The 16,166-nt window shown below is 38.9% G+C and overlaps 1 protein-coding gene across 2 annotated transcripts in view; it reads right to left on the bottom strand.

Annotated features, from left to right (window-relative positions):
* Window positions 1-16,166, bottom strand: part of RBM25 (RNA binding motif protein 25) — a 64,540-nt gene that overhangs the window by 14,290 nt on the left and 34,084 nt on the right. For both annotated transcript variants that reach the window (XM_001149216.6, XM_063793629.1), the window contains 7 exons: window positions 11,311-11,496; window positions 8,993-9,046; window positions 8,676-8,759; window positions 4,948-5,234; window positions 2,379-2,601; window positions 2,175-2,264; window positions 573-646 (listed from right to left, as the gene is read on the bottom strand). In XM_001149216.6, the coding sequence (XP_001149216.1) occupies window positions 573-646; window positions 2,175-2,264; window positions 2,379-2,601; window positions 4,948-5,234; window positions 8,676-8,759; window positions 8,993-9,046; window positions 11,311-11,496 (998 nt within the window). The remainder of the gene's footprint in view (window positions 1-572; window positions 647-2,174; window positions 2,265-2,378; window positions 2,602-4,947; window positions 5,235-8,675; window positions 8,760-8,992; window positions 9,047-11,310; window positions 11,497-16,166) is intronic.

Below are 16,166 nucleotides of genomic sequence, written 5' to 3'. Positions count from 1 at the left end.
ATGTATCAATTTGGAGATGGGGTGGGAGACGGGAGGTCAAATTGCTAGAAGACCAAAATTTCTAGACAAACCCAGATAGTTACAGAGATTAGTTGTAACTTGCTATAAAAATTGGACCTAGCACACAGGTGTGGTAGCCCACACCTATAGTCCAACCTACTCAAGAGACTGCAGAGGGAGGACTGCTTGAGCCCAAGAGTTCAAGGTTACAGTGAACTATGATCATGCCCCTGCATTCCAGCCGAGGTAAGACCATGTCTCTAAAAGAATCAAGAAAAAATTTTAAAAATCAGACCTATTTACAACACACAAAGAAAAAAATAGTATTGTTTGATATAATACTATCATGGGCTCCCCCACTGCACAAAAGATGCATAGAAATGTTGATCCTTTTCTGATAGCTCTTTTCTCCCAACGAAAACAGTGTATTAGCTATAGAAGTAATAACTACTCAGAATGTGAAAGTTTGTTTTTCTTATTCCACTTAGTGAACATGCATTATCAACTGTGCAGATGGAAAAACACAGCTAATAAAAAACCAAGTATGAATTCACAGAACAAGCCTTCTTTACCTGTAATATTTGGGGTCATCTCTATCATCATCATAGTCTTCTAAGAATTCTTTTAGTCGTTTAGCTTCTTTGGCCTTTGAGGAAATAAGGACAATGTATAAAATTAACATACAAGTAATAAAGATTACTCTTCCCTTTTTTGTGTGAACAGATTTTTCTGACCTAGACATAAACCAAGAGTAAGAGGGAGATTTATAGGAATTTCTCTTCACATAATTTTAAGAAAAACATGGCCGTTTCAATAAATGAAACTAAAGTTTCTCCTGGATCCCAGAATTCAAACCATATTTATAAATGTATATGTATTCAGCTATTTGGTTTAAATAAACTTGTTGGGCTAGCCTGGGAAATGGTGTTTTTATTATTTTCTATAGAGAAAATATTTTCTAATTTAAGTTGGAGCTATCTGTGCAGCTATCTCTCTACAGTTGTACATAAAATGTTTTTACTGTAAAATGAGATATGTATAAAATACCACTCTATGCCATAACAAAGATAATGATACTTTGGTTAAAAAAAAGATTTTTCTTGTCCTCTTAAATTTAGTTTTCATATACTCCATATATTAAGTATAGGTCACATTAGACATTTTAAATTTTTTACCTCTAAGAAAAGTCTGAATGAGGACGCATCTGTAAAATGCAAACTATATATATACACTACGCTACAATAAATATGCTCTTTGAATATAATCTTCAAAATACAATACCTAAGCACACCAACAAAACTGGAGATTATCTTATTAAACGAAAAAATATGGCTGGGCGTGGTGGCACACGCCTGTAATCCCAGCACTTTGGGAGGCCAAGGCAGGCAGATCATTTGAGGACAGGAGTTTGAGACCATCCTGGCCAACATGGTGAAACTCCGTCTCTACTAAAAATACAAAATATTAGCTGGGTGTTGTGGCACAAGCCTGTAATCCCAGCTACTCGGGAGACTGAGGCAGGAGAATCGCTTATCGCTTGAACCTGGGAGGAGAAGGTTGCAGTGAGCTGAGATCACACCCCAGCCTGGGTGGCAGAGCAACACTCTGTCTCCAAAAAAAAAAAAAAAAGTATATACATATATATGTATACATGTATGTATGTATATGGTTTTTAATTCCATTTTTAAGGTAGATGATACTATAAGAAATAGTTTTTAAGAAACGCAGAAATTTAAATCATGTTCATCAATCAATTTAAAGGTAATGCCCCCCAACTCTAAACCAATAGTAAACAATCCATGAGATAAAATGAATCTCTTAACTTACGGAATTTCAAATGCAACTATTATATCTAATAACAACAGTTCAACAATTTTAAAAATACGCAGATTCTTAAAAATAAGTTAATAAATTCTTGACTTAAATATTACTATATGACAAATTTACTTTGATGGTATACAAAAAGATAACTTTAGATGCAGCAAAAATTTGAAGAGGAAAAAAGATTTTGGTGTACTTAAATTGGCTCAAAATTACTCAAAATACATAAAAATTAAATTATCCATGAACAGAGAAGCTTGTGCATTTCAATTATTAAGTTACTTGTAGTTAGCAGTAAAGATATAATCTGACTTTTTACCTGAAAAATCACTTATTTTAGCCGAGAATCTTACCATTTCTCTTCTTCTTTCTTCTTCTCTTTCAGCTTCTTTCTCATATTCCCGGGTTTTCTTTCGTTCTCTGATTTCCCAATTCTTAAGGCGCTAAAAAAATTAAATTTTCAAAGCTTTAAAAATTTATACATAGCGTTCTGTAAATATTGATTAACCTATTAAGGGATACCAAGATTTAAGAATAAAAGCATTTTCTCAACTTACCTCTTGATAAGCAGCTTCTTTCTCTCGGAGTTTTCTTTCAAGTTTTCTTCGTTCGTATGCATCTTCTTCATCTTCTTCTCGGTCCCGTTTTTTGTCTTTTTCTCTTTCTCGCTCCCGTTCCCTCTCTCGCTCTCTCTCTCGCTCCCGTTCTCGTTCTCGCTCTCGTTCTCTCTCTCTCTCTCTTTCCCGCTCTCGTTCCCTTTCACGATCTCTGCTTTTTTCTCTAATGTAAACAAAATATTTTACAAATCTGTCAGTCTACTTTCTGCTTTCAAGACCAAAGTAAAGGAGGACAACATACATTATGAAATAATATAAAATCTCACAGGCCAGAATCTAGCACTTGATTTCCATAAAACTATGTAACCTCCTCTACACTCATCAGAAAGACATAAATTGCAGTCCCAAATCCTAAAATGCATTCTAATACCTAATGCTTACTGGTATGTCAGAAAACAAATACAATCTGAATATAAAATAGTTATAAATCATTAAAATGAATGGTTAGTTAATGCCCATCATATACTGGAATAATAGTCAATCCCCTGATGGTGTAAAACAGAAAAAAGGAAAACTTAATTCCCAAAAGAAATATGAAGGACTAATGAATATGTTAAGAGATAGTTTAGCTTACTAGTGATCAAGGAGTAAGTGCTGGCACATGTGGAAAACAGAGAATTCTGACATGTTGCATGGATTAAGTTAGAACTTTTATAAGTATCAGCACTGAAAGTTCTCAAATATTTAATTAAGAGTGATAAAATCTAATCCCAACATTTTAAGAAGCTGAGGTAGGAGGCCTGCTTGAGGCCAGGAGGCATGGTGGCACGTGCCCGTAGTCCTGGCTACTCCAGAGGCTGATGTGGGAAGATCCCATGAGCCCAGGATTTGGAGCTTACAGTGACCTATGATTGTATCACTGCACTCCAGCCCGTCTCCAAAAAAAAAAAAAAAAAAGTAATAAAACCAAACTGCAGATTACATACAGCATGATACCAAGGATCTAATCAAATAACTGTGTGTGTGTGTGTGTGTGTATGTGTGTGTGTGTGTGTGTGTGTGTATTTAATATGTATATATGAAATATGTTCTTTATGGATACACTTATGCCATAAATATAAGAGATGGATTTTATACATACCAACCTCTCAATGACTGTATCAGGAATGGACAGAATGAAATAATTTTAATGCCTACTGAAGGTTGAGAGCTCTGGGTTTCCAGTTCCAGTTCTAGCAACTAGGTGAAATGACCTAAAGTGGAACTCCCTCCAGCCGTAATCAAGTAAGAAACTGCAACACAGTAATGTATATTTTTAAACTAGCCTGAAGAAAAAGGAGCTTTTTCTCTCTTCCTTGCTGCTTTCTCCTCTTCCTTTGTTCATGTTTGCTATACCTCATTGCTCAACAATGAGATGACTCATCAAAATAATTCAATATAAGGCCGGGCGTGGTGGCTCACGCCTGTAATCCCAGCACTTTGGGAGGCTGAGGCAGGCAGATTACCTGAGCTCAGGAGTTCGAGACCAGCTGGGCAACATAGCAAAACCTAGACTCTACAAAAAAAATACAAAAATTAGTCCGGGACAGTGGTGTGTGCCTGTACTCCCAGTTACTTGGGAGGCTGAAGCAGGAGAATTGCTTAAGCCTGGGAGGCAAAGGTTGCAATGAGCCAACACTGTACCACTGCACTCCAACTTGGGCAACAGAGCAAAACCTTGTCTCAGAAAAAAAAAAAAAAAAAATCAATATAATTAAAAAATTTTAAATAAAAAATAAAACCTTCCAAAGAGTAAAATTACTAGGAGCCAGAGTTAGAGGTAGATAGTAAATTTATAGACAGAAAGATTAAGCTATGGCAGTGCAGTGGGCTACAAAAACAAATAAAAATGCTAGGGGCTAAAAAGACGTGGTGCTAGAGCTGATGTCTCAGTATACAGAACTTCAACAAAAAGAGCAACTTTAAAAATGCCCACAGACCCAAGGAGACAGCAGGGAGTCATGTCTGCCCAGAACATTGAGTGGCCACTGTGTTTCTATAAAAAGTGGCTTCAGACAGAAATTAACCAGAGTTGAAAATTATTACTTTTACCCATAGTGAGAGAGAGAGAGAGAGTGTGTGTGTGTGTGTGTGTGTGTGAGAGAGAGAGAGAGAGAGACAGACAAAGACCATGTTGTCTCTAAAAAAATTCTCAGGCCGGGCACAGTGACTCACGCTTATAATCCCAGCACTTAGAGAGGCTGAGGCAGGCGGATCACTTGAGGCCAGGAGTTCAAAACCAGGCTGATTAACATGGCAAAACCCCATCTCTACCAAAAATACAAAAAATTAGCTGGGCATGGTGGTATGATCCTGTAATCCCAGCTACTTGGGAGGCTGAGGAATGAGAATCACTTGAACCCAGGAGGCGGAGATTGCTCAGCCACTGCAGTCCAGGCTGAGTGACAGAGTGAGAATGTCTCACACACACAAAAAAGTTCTCATTCCATGAATGCAAATGGTACTCTGGAGGACTACCCGATAGTTCTCTTAAAGCTATTAGGAAACAGTAACTTCTGTAAAGCCTTACCTTGATCGACTGCGATCCTTATTACGATCTGAGCTCCTTTCTCTATCCCGGTCACGATCTCTCTCTCGATCCCGATCTCGGTCTCTCTCTTTTGTCCGGTCACGGTCCCTATCCCGTTCTCGTTCCCGCTCCCGTTCTTTCTCCTTTTCTCGTTCACGTTCTCTTTCCCTTTCTCGTTCCCGTTCTCGCCTTTCTCGTTCCCTTTCACGCTCCCTCTCTCTTTCTCTCCGTTCTTTCTCAATTTCCTGTCTTTCTTTTTCCTTTTTGCCTTTCTCTTCTTCCAGTTTCTAGAAACCAATAAAAGCACTTTTAGAGTTAACTCTGTAGCTCCAGTATTCAGATTTTTCCCGGCGCAAAGCCCAGTACTGGGAACAAAAACACCAAACCACTGATACATTAATATTAAATACTTGTGGTTTTATGTGACAAATTAAACTGAAGCAATCACAAGACTAGAAAGATTTCGTGCAAAACCATATACTCTACACAGACCAGGAATCTCCAATCTTGGATGCTGGGAGATTGTGTCAGGTGTGGCTGGCCACTCAATGACTATGTACTAACTAAAATGACCATGAAGAATGTGGTGGTTCGAAATATTTTCCATGAATACGATCATTGGTTAAAACTCAACTCTGTCCATTATGGATTTCTGTAAATCCACAAGATTATTAATACTAATTAAAACCCCAGACTGCACATTACCTCAAGTTGAGGGTTTCAAAGGGCAAGTGGTATAGAAGAATACCTATAATGCAACTAAATAATCTCTGCCCTCTGATTTGCCCACCCTCCAAAAGAAACACAAGCTGAATTCAGCCAAGAACTGCCTTATCATCTATGGAAACATTTACTCCCACCATTACAAGATGGACAGCCCACCAAATACAAAAAGTTTGAAAATCACTCACTTCAAGCAAAATATATGTAACTGTAATAGTTTAATTTAAAATATTTAAAAGCAACATACTTATGCCCATTATGCCTGTAAGACAATGAAAATATATTTACAATGATAAATCCATCCTTGGAAGGAACGATTGTGCATTAACTTACAGATGCTGTGCTAGGACATGGATCGCCAACACTGGATTAACCTTGCCTACAAGCTATGTTTCTGGGAGGAAGAGCAAGTACATGGTTCACAAATAAACCAAATAACAAAGTCAGACCAAGTTTGTACCCTGACAAGATTACCAGTGTACCACACGGTTTCTACACAAACTCAGAAAAAAATACCCCAAACAGGTAAAACAAAACAAAACAAAACACATTTATCCCTTTTGTTTCACGTTTAGTTTCACCAAAATGTAATTTTAAACTGCAACAATAAAATGTGCATTTTTCTTTTCTCAGTCATGTAATGCATTTAAAACAACTTTAAAAAGCAATCTTACCTGTCAGATACTCTTTTTCTCTTCCTCATGGATCAGAGAACTTATAGCAGGTTATGAAAGGAAAGCTAATGTATGAGCAATATATTCAGTTGCTGTGCCAGTCTATATCGAAGTAGAATACGGGCAAAGTCAAAACTGAATACATTGAAATTACAAAGGGATGAAATAAGATATGATAGAAAGAGGACAGAAACTAACAGCTATTAAAGGGGGAAAAATCTCATTTCTGAAACAGTTCTAATGAATATAAAAATTTATATTGTAAAATGAGGCTAGACTATATAAAACTTACCTCAATGGCATACACTTTTAAAGAAATTTGTTTATTTCTGAAATAGATACTTACAGAATATTTTAGCTGTTCCAATACTAATTTTTCCTGTAGAATTCCTCAATTTTTAATTCTTGCTTATTTCACTGTGCTCCTTATATTCAGTTATATAAATAACCATTTGTTTCAGAACTCATTTCAAAAGTTTGGTTCTAAGTAAATGAAAAAGTGAGTGAATCTAGTCCATACTAAATGTTTCCTAAAGTTTATATATGAGATATATATATATATATATATACACACGTATACAAATACAGGTATACATGTAAACATATACATGTATATTTTTAAAGAAAGACTGGAGAAGGGAAATGAGGTGAGTCTAAAATTATGTAAGAAAGTCATGAAGAGGAAAGGACAGATTAAAAAATCATAAATCTTACCTTATTCTCTCTTCAGACTCATCCGTGCTGTAAATGGACGCCCCCTGCCACGCTGATACCCTGACAGTCTGTGGTTATTTAATAAACTCATACCAAAACATGCAAAGGTTCACTGAGCTCATTTTTTGTTACTGGAGTTTCAAACAACCCTTTTAGCCAAACCACCCAATAAAAAACAACTGTTTTGGTTTTTCATTTTGATTTCTTTTTATTTTGAAAAGACATTCTGAAAATTCAAAACATTCCCTCCAGTGAAATAATACTAAGGCAGTAAAATGCCTGACAGATTCCCAAACTTTAAAGCAAATATATTTTTGAATTTTTCTTAAAACATGATTTCCTCATAATTTACCAATAACATGACAGGGTTTAACAAATAAATAAAAACAAAAAGGGGGTAAACCACACACACAACCATATACCATTTTTAAGCTTACTCGGTCCTGAATTTCAGTATTATACCTAACCAAAATTATTCATCGAAAATGATTTCCCATAGACCACCTTTTCAACTCTCAAAATTAATTTTGGGAGAATTATGTTTGTGCTCTTAGACACATTTAATTCTTGAAAAAGCATTGTGTATGTGAGCGAGGGCTGGGCATCTGGATAGTAAGTGTTCAGCAGCACTGATTCAATGGCATTATTTGTGAACTGCAGATTTTGAAAGCAATGGGAAAAAGTAAGAATAAAAGAGAAAATGAACATTTAACATTTCACTGAGTTAAAGATCTCTCAGTCTATCAGTAAGAACCAGCAACACCTTATTATCTCTACCATCAAAATACATTTCATGCAGTGTTTGCATTGCACCGTTCAAAAGCATCATTTTCAACACCAGCGAACATTCACAGATGCACTGTCATTGAGAGAAGCTTCAAATAGGCAAAACTCGTGAGTGGGATTTACTATGCATAAATACCCATTTCCAAGCCAGTTACCCCTTTGCATATTTTTCTGAGGGGGCATCCATAAATATAATAAAAAACAGAAGCTCATACTTACATCCTATTCCTTGTTACTTTCCAAGCTGAGAGTTTCATCTTGCATTAGTCACCATATGATCTCTATCATAATGGTGGGGGTCAATGAATAGATTAGCTTTATGGGAATTTACAGTTCTTCCATGCATCTAAAATTTGGTAAGTCTGGTAACCACTGACCTACTGTTTAAAATCTCCCCCACTCAACTTAAATCTATACAAATATAAAATGTAAATTTTAATCTCAGCTCTAAAGAAAAGGTATTCCTAAGATCAAGTTAAATAACTGCCCCCAGAAATACACTACAGTGTATGTTATCCTGCTGCCCCCTGAATCTAATTTAAGTCTGACCTTGATGTTTATGTTGAAATCTAAAAATAAAATTAGCTTCTATTCATATTAAAGTGAGATGACTGCAGAATAGTCAGTAACTGAAAAAACTAAGCACAACATGTCAAGGACCACTTTAATATGGTATTGGTCTTCTGTTTCTTTTTTCTATCTAAATATCAATTAAACCTATAAAAAACATTTAAAATTATATTCTAATTTAAGGTTGATTTTTTTTGTCTCTTTGCTTTGGATTCTGTAAAAAGTCTAGATTGGTATCAAGTGAAAAGACAAGAATACTACCTTATGTGTGTCTCTGAATTTGCTGATCTCTCGAGATATCAGGTCTCTTTTGTCTTCTTCCATTTCTATAGCATTTATATCCTCCTAAAAGAAAACGGGCACAGGAGGGAATGAATAAAGAACACCCTACTTCAATATAAGCAGTTAAAGGTTAGATATTCTGTATAGGTCTCAAAGAGTAAATAAGTAAACAGAATATCCACAATAACAAATCTAACAATCTAAAGTTAAATAGTGAAAAATCAGATAGACAAGAATGACAAATCAACAATCAGCAGTAAACACAGGTATTGTCAAAGCCTACAACTTAAACTAACCTTAGTGATGAGTGGATAAGGGATCAGTGGGGCCACTGGAAATCTGCGGAAAATCTGTGAAAAAATCCACCAAGAATCTTTTTTAAAAAAGAAAAACAGAGCTCATACTAATCTGCAAAGCAATGCCCTATACATTTATGACGTGAACAATACAGTACACTTCTGTGATGCTTTCTTGATTTCAAATTACTTGGGAATAAAAGTGATTTCACTCTTTTTACAATAACTGATCACACACTACCCTCCTCTCTGGATACTCCAACACCTCCAAGAAATGGAAATATAGAAGGTGCTCTCATAGTAGCAGGGCTTTCTAATCATACCAACAATATTTACCCATAACTCCTGCCACAGAGGAAGAATTTATTATCTCCTCCCAATCCACATCAAACAAATATGTTATTTTTCTCCTTTCCCACTAATGAAGAAAGAGGAAGAATGAACTCTACAGGCCTCAATTACCCTGTACCTTACTGACCCTACCAATTACCATTCCTAACAGAATACACCTCCTTAGAAAAGTTATGGGTCGGGCATGGTGGCTCACGTGGATCACGAGGTCAGGAGATCGAGACCATCCTGGCTAACACAGTGAAACCCATCTCTATTAAAAATACAAAAAAGTAGCTGGGCGTGGCGGCAGGCACGTGTAGTCCCAGCTACTCGGGAGGCTGAGGCAGGAGAATCGCTTGAACCCGGGAGGCAGAGCTTGCAGTGAGCTGAGATCGCAGCTGCTGCACTCCAGCCTGGGCAACTGAGTGAGACTCCGTCTTGGGTGGGGATAGGGGGGGAACAAAAAAGAAAAGTTCTATGACCAAACGAGGAAACACATACCAAATAATAAAAATGTATGTATCTGGCCACAAAGAAAACTGAATATGGCCTAAAAAGGCACTGAAATTTAAAATAATACAAAATGTAACCATCCATTCATAACTAATCATAATATATATACCGCGTAGTACTTTTTTATTACATAATGCATGCATATAAAACACGTTGAGCCGGCTATGAGTGATTCACACTTGTAGTCCCAGCACTTTGGAAGGCTGAGGCAGGCAGATCATTTGAGCTCAGGAGTTCAACACCAGCTTGGGCAACATGGTGAAACCCCGTCTCTACAAAAAATACAAAAATTAGCTGGGTATGGTAGCACATGCCTATAGTCTCAGCTTCTCAGGAGGCTAACACAGGAGGGTCACTTTAGGATGGGTATTCAAGGCTGCAGTGAGCCGTAATTGCGCCACCATCCTCCAGTCTGTGTGACAGAGCAAGATACTGTCTCAAAAACATAAATAAAACACTTCCAATATTTGTGGGATTTTTTTTCTTACTTTATAGAAGGGTCTCGCTCTGTGGCCCAGGCTAGACTCAAGTTCATGGGCTCAAGTAATTCTCCCCTCAGCCTCCCAAGTTGCTGGGACTACATGTGTCAGCCACCACTTCTGGCTTCTTCCAGTATTTTTAAAAGAACACTTCCTATAATTTATCTAAGTTTATCCAAAGGAAATAAGTATGAGAAAACTAAACCTTTTCTTTCAACCTGGACAATTAGCTTAGGGCCACAAAGAGGTAGCAATCAATTCACTGAGGAGGAATGTTTCAAGTTGTACTGCTCTTTCAGAATCCTCCAGTTTGATTATTCAATACCATTATTGTTCAGGGAGGGGAATGCGACATAGTTTCTTAAGGAAAGGCAGCTAAAAATTAAGAGTGAGTGGAAATCTTCAGTGAATCAGATCTGGTTTCTTGCTTAGAACAGAGACAGAACAACCATAGGCAAACAAAGTAAAATAAGGGCCGGGCGCAGTGGCTCATGACTGTAATCCTGGCACTTTAGGAAGCGGAGGCAGGAGGATAACCTGAACCCAGGAGTTGGAGACCAGCCTAGAAAACATAGTGAGACCTTGTCTCTGTAAAAAAGTTTAAAATGTGGCCGGGCACGGTGGCTCACGCCTGTGATCCCAGCACTGTGGGAGGCTGAGGCGGGTCGACCACGAGGTCAGGAGATTGAGACCATCCTGGCTAACACGGTGAAACCCCGTCTCTACTAAAAACCAAAAAATTAGCCGGGCATGGTGGCGGATGCCTGTAGTCCCAGCTACTCAGGAGGCTGAGGCAGCAGAATCGCTTGAATCCCGGAGGCGGAGGTTACAGTGAACTGAGATTGCACCACTGCATTCCAGCCTGGGAGACAAAGTGAGCCTCCATCTCAAAAAAAAAAAAAGAAAAAAGAAAACTGACATGTAATCAAAGTATAAGAGTGATATCATAAAAAACAAATGGTAGAAATGATATGTTGTTGTCAGAACACATACGTCCTCCTTCTTTTCCTTCTTCTTCTTCCTGGGGTGAGAATCAGATTCCTGTGAGGGGGCATTTAGCTCACTGGAGTATTCACGAATTAAAACTTCAATAGCCCCTTTAATCATCTGATCTCTCCTCTTTGTTTCTTCATCCAAGGCTTCTTCATCATCATTAGTGACAGTTTCTGGCCTTGCATTCTTAAACAAAACAGCAAATTCAGGGGAAAGAAAAATCAAGCAAGAAAATCAAAATCACTCTACAACAAGAGTTAATAAACATACATGTTTTCTCAAAAACATCTCTGTAGTCCTATTAAACACAGAATTGGTTTTGTTCTTAACATCAGAAAAGCTTCATTTTTAAATTTATTCCTGAGATACTAGTTCATTTTCTTTTTCTTAATAGCTAAAAAATTCTGGTCCCTAAATTTCAGGACTAGCACACTATACAACACATCTGCAAACCATTCACAAGTTTTCAGACTGTTTTGCTCAACAGGTACACAAATAGTAACGACTCTTTTAAACAGATAAACAGTTGAAAATTCAGTTACGTAGTAAAGGCAAAATACAATTTTAAGTTAATTGTGATAGCTACCACTCAGAATAAGCAAAATTGTATGTAGATTAAACAAACAAACAAAAACATCAGATTGCTAAATATACCAAACTGCAAGAATCGGGAGTTTAGGGGCTGTAATGATGGCTTATTTCCTATTTGCTTTCTACAAGTGCTTATAATGCAGGAATACATACCACTTATAGAAACCATACACTTACAACCCTAACAAGGAATCAAAGTAAGTATTTGTAGGTCTTTATCAATAATTTTCTGGCCAGGCACAGTGGCTCACTCCTGTAATCCCAGCATTATGGGAGGCCGAGGCGGGGGCGGATCATGAGGTCAGGAGTTCAAGACCAGCCTGGCCAACATGGTGAAACCCCACTCTACTAAAACTACAAAAATTAGCCGAGTGCGGTGGTGCATGCCTATAATTCCAGCTACTCGGGAGGCTGAGGCAGGAGAATCGCTTAAAACCGGAAGGCAGTGGTTGCAGTGAGCAGAGATTACACCACTGCACTCCAGCCTGGGCAAAAGAGCGAAACTCCATCTCAATAATAATAATTATTATTTTCTAAGAAGTCTAGATTATTCCCTCTATGTGGGGAAAATTGTTGGCTTCTAATGTGCTACAATAGTTGTGCTACAATAGTTGTGCATGCCCCAAAGTTTTTAACGACTTACTTGGTAAACATATACCGTGCACATTTTCAGATACATACAAGAACCATGCTCATATGCATACATGCCTGGCTCTTGGTCATAATTCCTGCAACTCTATTCAAGGTGAGTTTCATGCCTTGTGCCTCCTTAACAATGTAACTTAGCAGTAACTTTATAAGTTGACCACAAGCATTCTGAAAGCTGTCTCCAATGGATACATATTCAACAAACATTTTATTTCTTAAATTAATTTGCTCAACAAATTCTTTTTTTTTTTTTTTTTGAGGCGGAGTCTTGCTCTGTTGCCCAGGCTGGAATGCAGTGGCGTGATCTCAGCTCACTGCAAGCTCTGGCCTCCCGGTTTCACACCATTCTCCTGCCTTAGCCTCCTGAGTAGCTGGGACCACAGGCTCCCGCCACCACACCCGACTAATTTTTTTGTATTTTTAGTAGAGATGGGGGTTTCACCGTGTTAGCCAGGATGGTGGTCTCGATCTCCTGACCTCATGATCCGCCCGCCTCAGCCTCCCAAAGTGCTGGGATTACAGGCGTGAGCACCACACCCATCAACAAATTCTTAAGAGCATACTGTGAGAAAGATGCTGCACTTAGACGGAATAAAATCCAAATTGAAAAACGCTCTCTTCTCCTCAAGCTGTATCACTACAGAGTAACAGATGGGTTATGACACAGATAACTTAAATATAAGGCATTACATGTTATTACAAAACTAACCACTTGGCAGGGCTTGGTGGCTCACGCCTGCAACCCAGCGCTTTGGGAGGCCAAGGTGGGCGGATGATGAGGTCAGGAGTTCGAGACCTGCCTGGCCAGCATGGTGAAACCCCATCTACCAAAAATACAAAAACTTAGCTGGGCATGGTGACATGTGCCTGTAATCTCAGCTATTTAGGAGGCTGAGGCAAGAGAATTGCTTGAACCCAGGAGGTGGAGACTGCAGTGAGCAGAGATCATGCTGCTCCATTCCAGCCTGGGAGACAGAGCGAGACTCTGTCTCCACCCCCATCAAAAACACACACACACACACACACACACACACACACACAAAACTCGCTCCTGTAATCCCAGCATTTTGGGAGGCTGAGGCGGGCGGATCACAAGGTCAGGAGTTCGAGACCAGCCTGACCAACATGGTGAAACCCCGTCTCTACTAAAAAAATACAAAAATTCCCCAGCCGCGTGCAGCGGCTCACTAAGTCAGGAGATGGAGACCACCCTGGCTAACATGGTGAAACCCCGTCTCTACTAAAAACACAAAAAATTAGCCGGGCATGGTCCCAGCTACTTGGGAGGCCAAGACAGGAGAATGGCTTGAACCCAGGAGGCAGAGATTGCAGTGAGCCAATATCACGCCACTGCACTCCAGCCTGGGCGACAGAGCAAGACTCCGTCTCAAAAGAAAAAAAAAATCCTTATAGACCCTAAATTGATTATTGTTTCCACTGTAAACCAAAATTTAAATATCAATATGGCTATTTTACTATTAGAGATAAAGCATTTGGAATTAACTGATTCACATTTTTAGAAGAAAAGTTTATTAACCCAAAAATCATAACTGATTGCTAATATTTAAAAAAAACCAATAACAACAACAACAAAAAACCTAGGCCGGACGCAGTGGCTCACGCCTATAATCCCAGCACTTTGGGAGGCCGAGGCAGGCAGATCTCAAGGTCAGGAGATCGAGACCATCCTGGCTAACACAGTGAAACCCCGTCTCTACCAAAAATACAAAAAAAATTAGCCAGGTGTGGTGGCGGGCACCTGTAGTCCCAGCTACTCGGGAGGCTGAGGCAGGAGAATGGCGTGAACCCGGGAGGCGGAGCTTGCAGTGAGCTGAGATCGCGCCACTGCACTCCAGCCTGGGCGACAGAGTGAGACTCTGTCTCAAGAAAAAAAAAAAAAAAAAACCTGATCACGGTAGATGATCAGGTTAGAAAGACCACTCCACAGACTGGCAAGTTTCATCTAAAGCTCTATCTCTGTAATATCAACTATACACGATTTTCTGATTTCCTGTTTTTTTCTTATACTTCAGAAACCAGATGGCCAGGTGCAGTGGCTCACACCTATAACCCCAACACTTTGGGAGGCCGAGGCGGGTGGACCACCTGAGGTCCAGAGTTTGAGACCAGCCTAGCCAACATGGCGAAACCCATCTTTACTAAAAATACAAAAAATTAGCCAGGCGTGGTGGCGGGTGCCTGTACTCCCAGTTACTCAAGAGGTTGAGGCAGGAGAATCGCTTGAACCCAGGAGGCGGAGGTTGCAGTGAGCCGAGATTACACCATTGCACTCCAGCCTGGGCGACAAGAGTGAGACTTTGGTGGGCAGAGAGGGAGAAACCAGAAAGCATAATCAGTAATACTGGGAAACAAAAGGTGAAGGATTCAGCCATATAGGAAGCTGACAGATTATCTGTAATGTTTACATGGCCCACCTAGTTGATTCTTTTCAGAGAAATTAAAATTTCAATAGTAAAGCTAGTAGCTGTGAAGTTAAACAGCTCTGCTGGGCTCATTCTTTGGCACTGAGGTCTAGAATCCAAAGTACGAACCTTTTAAAAAATTTAAGGAAATGCAGAGTTCTTTCTTTTGAGAAAATGTACTCAGCCAGGCTAATTTCCAGACAAAGATGTTCCCCTGAAGCAGCTGTCCTCTATTAAATAGGTTCTTTCCAGAGAATAACTGTGTTTCCAGCACTTGTCAGTGTTCATTCTTGAATATATGGTTAATAACTATGACTTGTGACATACAAGCAGATATATTGTCTCCTATACTATTTTTGCTGGACAGCCAGAAAGCAATAGGACATGAACTAAATTAGCATGGCCACCTCACACGGAATACTTTACTACTAGAGGTCAATAAGAAATGGAAAGAAAAAAAGTTACACCTGCAAATTCTGCAAAATCTAAATTAAAATGTTCAGTCAAGTTGTTTGACAAGACACCTTACACATGCGCAAAATTCTTCTTAAAATTCTGAATCTGGCTGGGCGCAGTGGCTCATGCCTGTAAACCCAGCACTTTGGGAGGCCGAAGCAGGAGAACTGCTTGAGCCCAGGAGTTCGACACCAGCCTGGGCAACAACGCAAGACCCCATCTCATTAAAAAAAGAAAATTTTGGGGGGCAGGTGGGAGGGATAGGATTAGGAGATATACCTAATGTTAAATGACGAGTTAATGGGTGCAGCACAGCAACATGGCACATGTATATATACGTAACAAACCTGCACGTGGTGAACATGTACCCTAAAACTTAATTAAAAAAAAAAAAAGCAAGAAAATTTAAAAAAAAAATTCTGGATCATGAAAAATATGTTGCTCCCCTAGACAAACTCATGTTTCCTTTTTAGTCAATGAGAAATAAGGAACTAATTGTTTTCTCTTCTGCCTCAGAGGAAAATGCCTAATAAAGCAACACAAAGAGTTTTCAATGTCTCATTCTCCTATCCTCTACTTAATAGCTTTCTAAATTTCTCCAACTAATCAACGACCAAGAATAAAAAACAATCACCATGTCATATTTTTATACTGAAAAATCATGGCGGCAGTAGCCACCCATCTCGCCCCCACCATCTTCTCCCCTCCCCCTGCTCCCTCCCTCCAATCTCTCACTCT

This window comes from Pan troglodytes, chromosome 15, assembly GCF_028858775.2.
Source record: "Pan troglodytes isolate AG18354 chromosome 15, NHGRI_mPanTro3-v2.0_pri, whole genome shotgun sequence".
NCBI classification, from domain to species: Eukaryota; Metazoa; Chordata; class Mammalia; order Primates; family Hominidae; genus Pan; species Pan troglodytes.
This window is presented reverse-complemented; position numbering and strand designations above follow the sequence as displayed.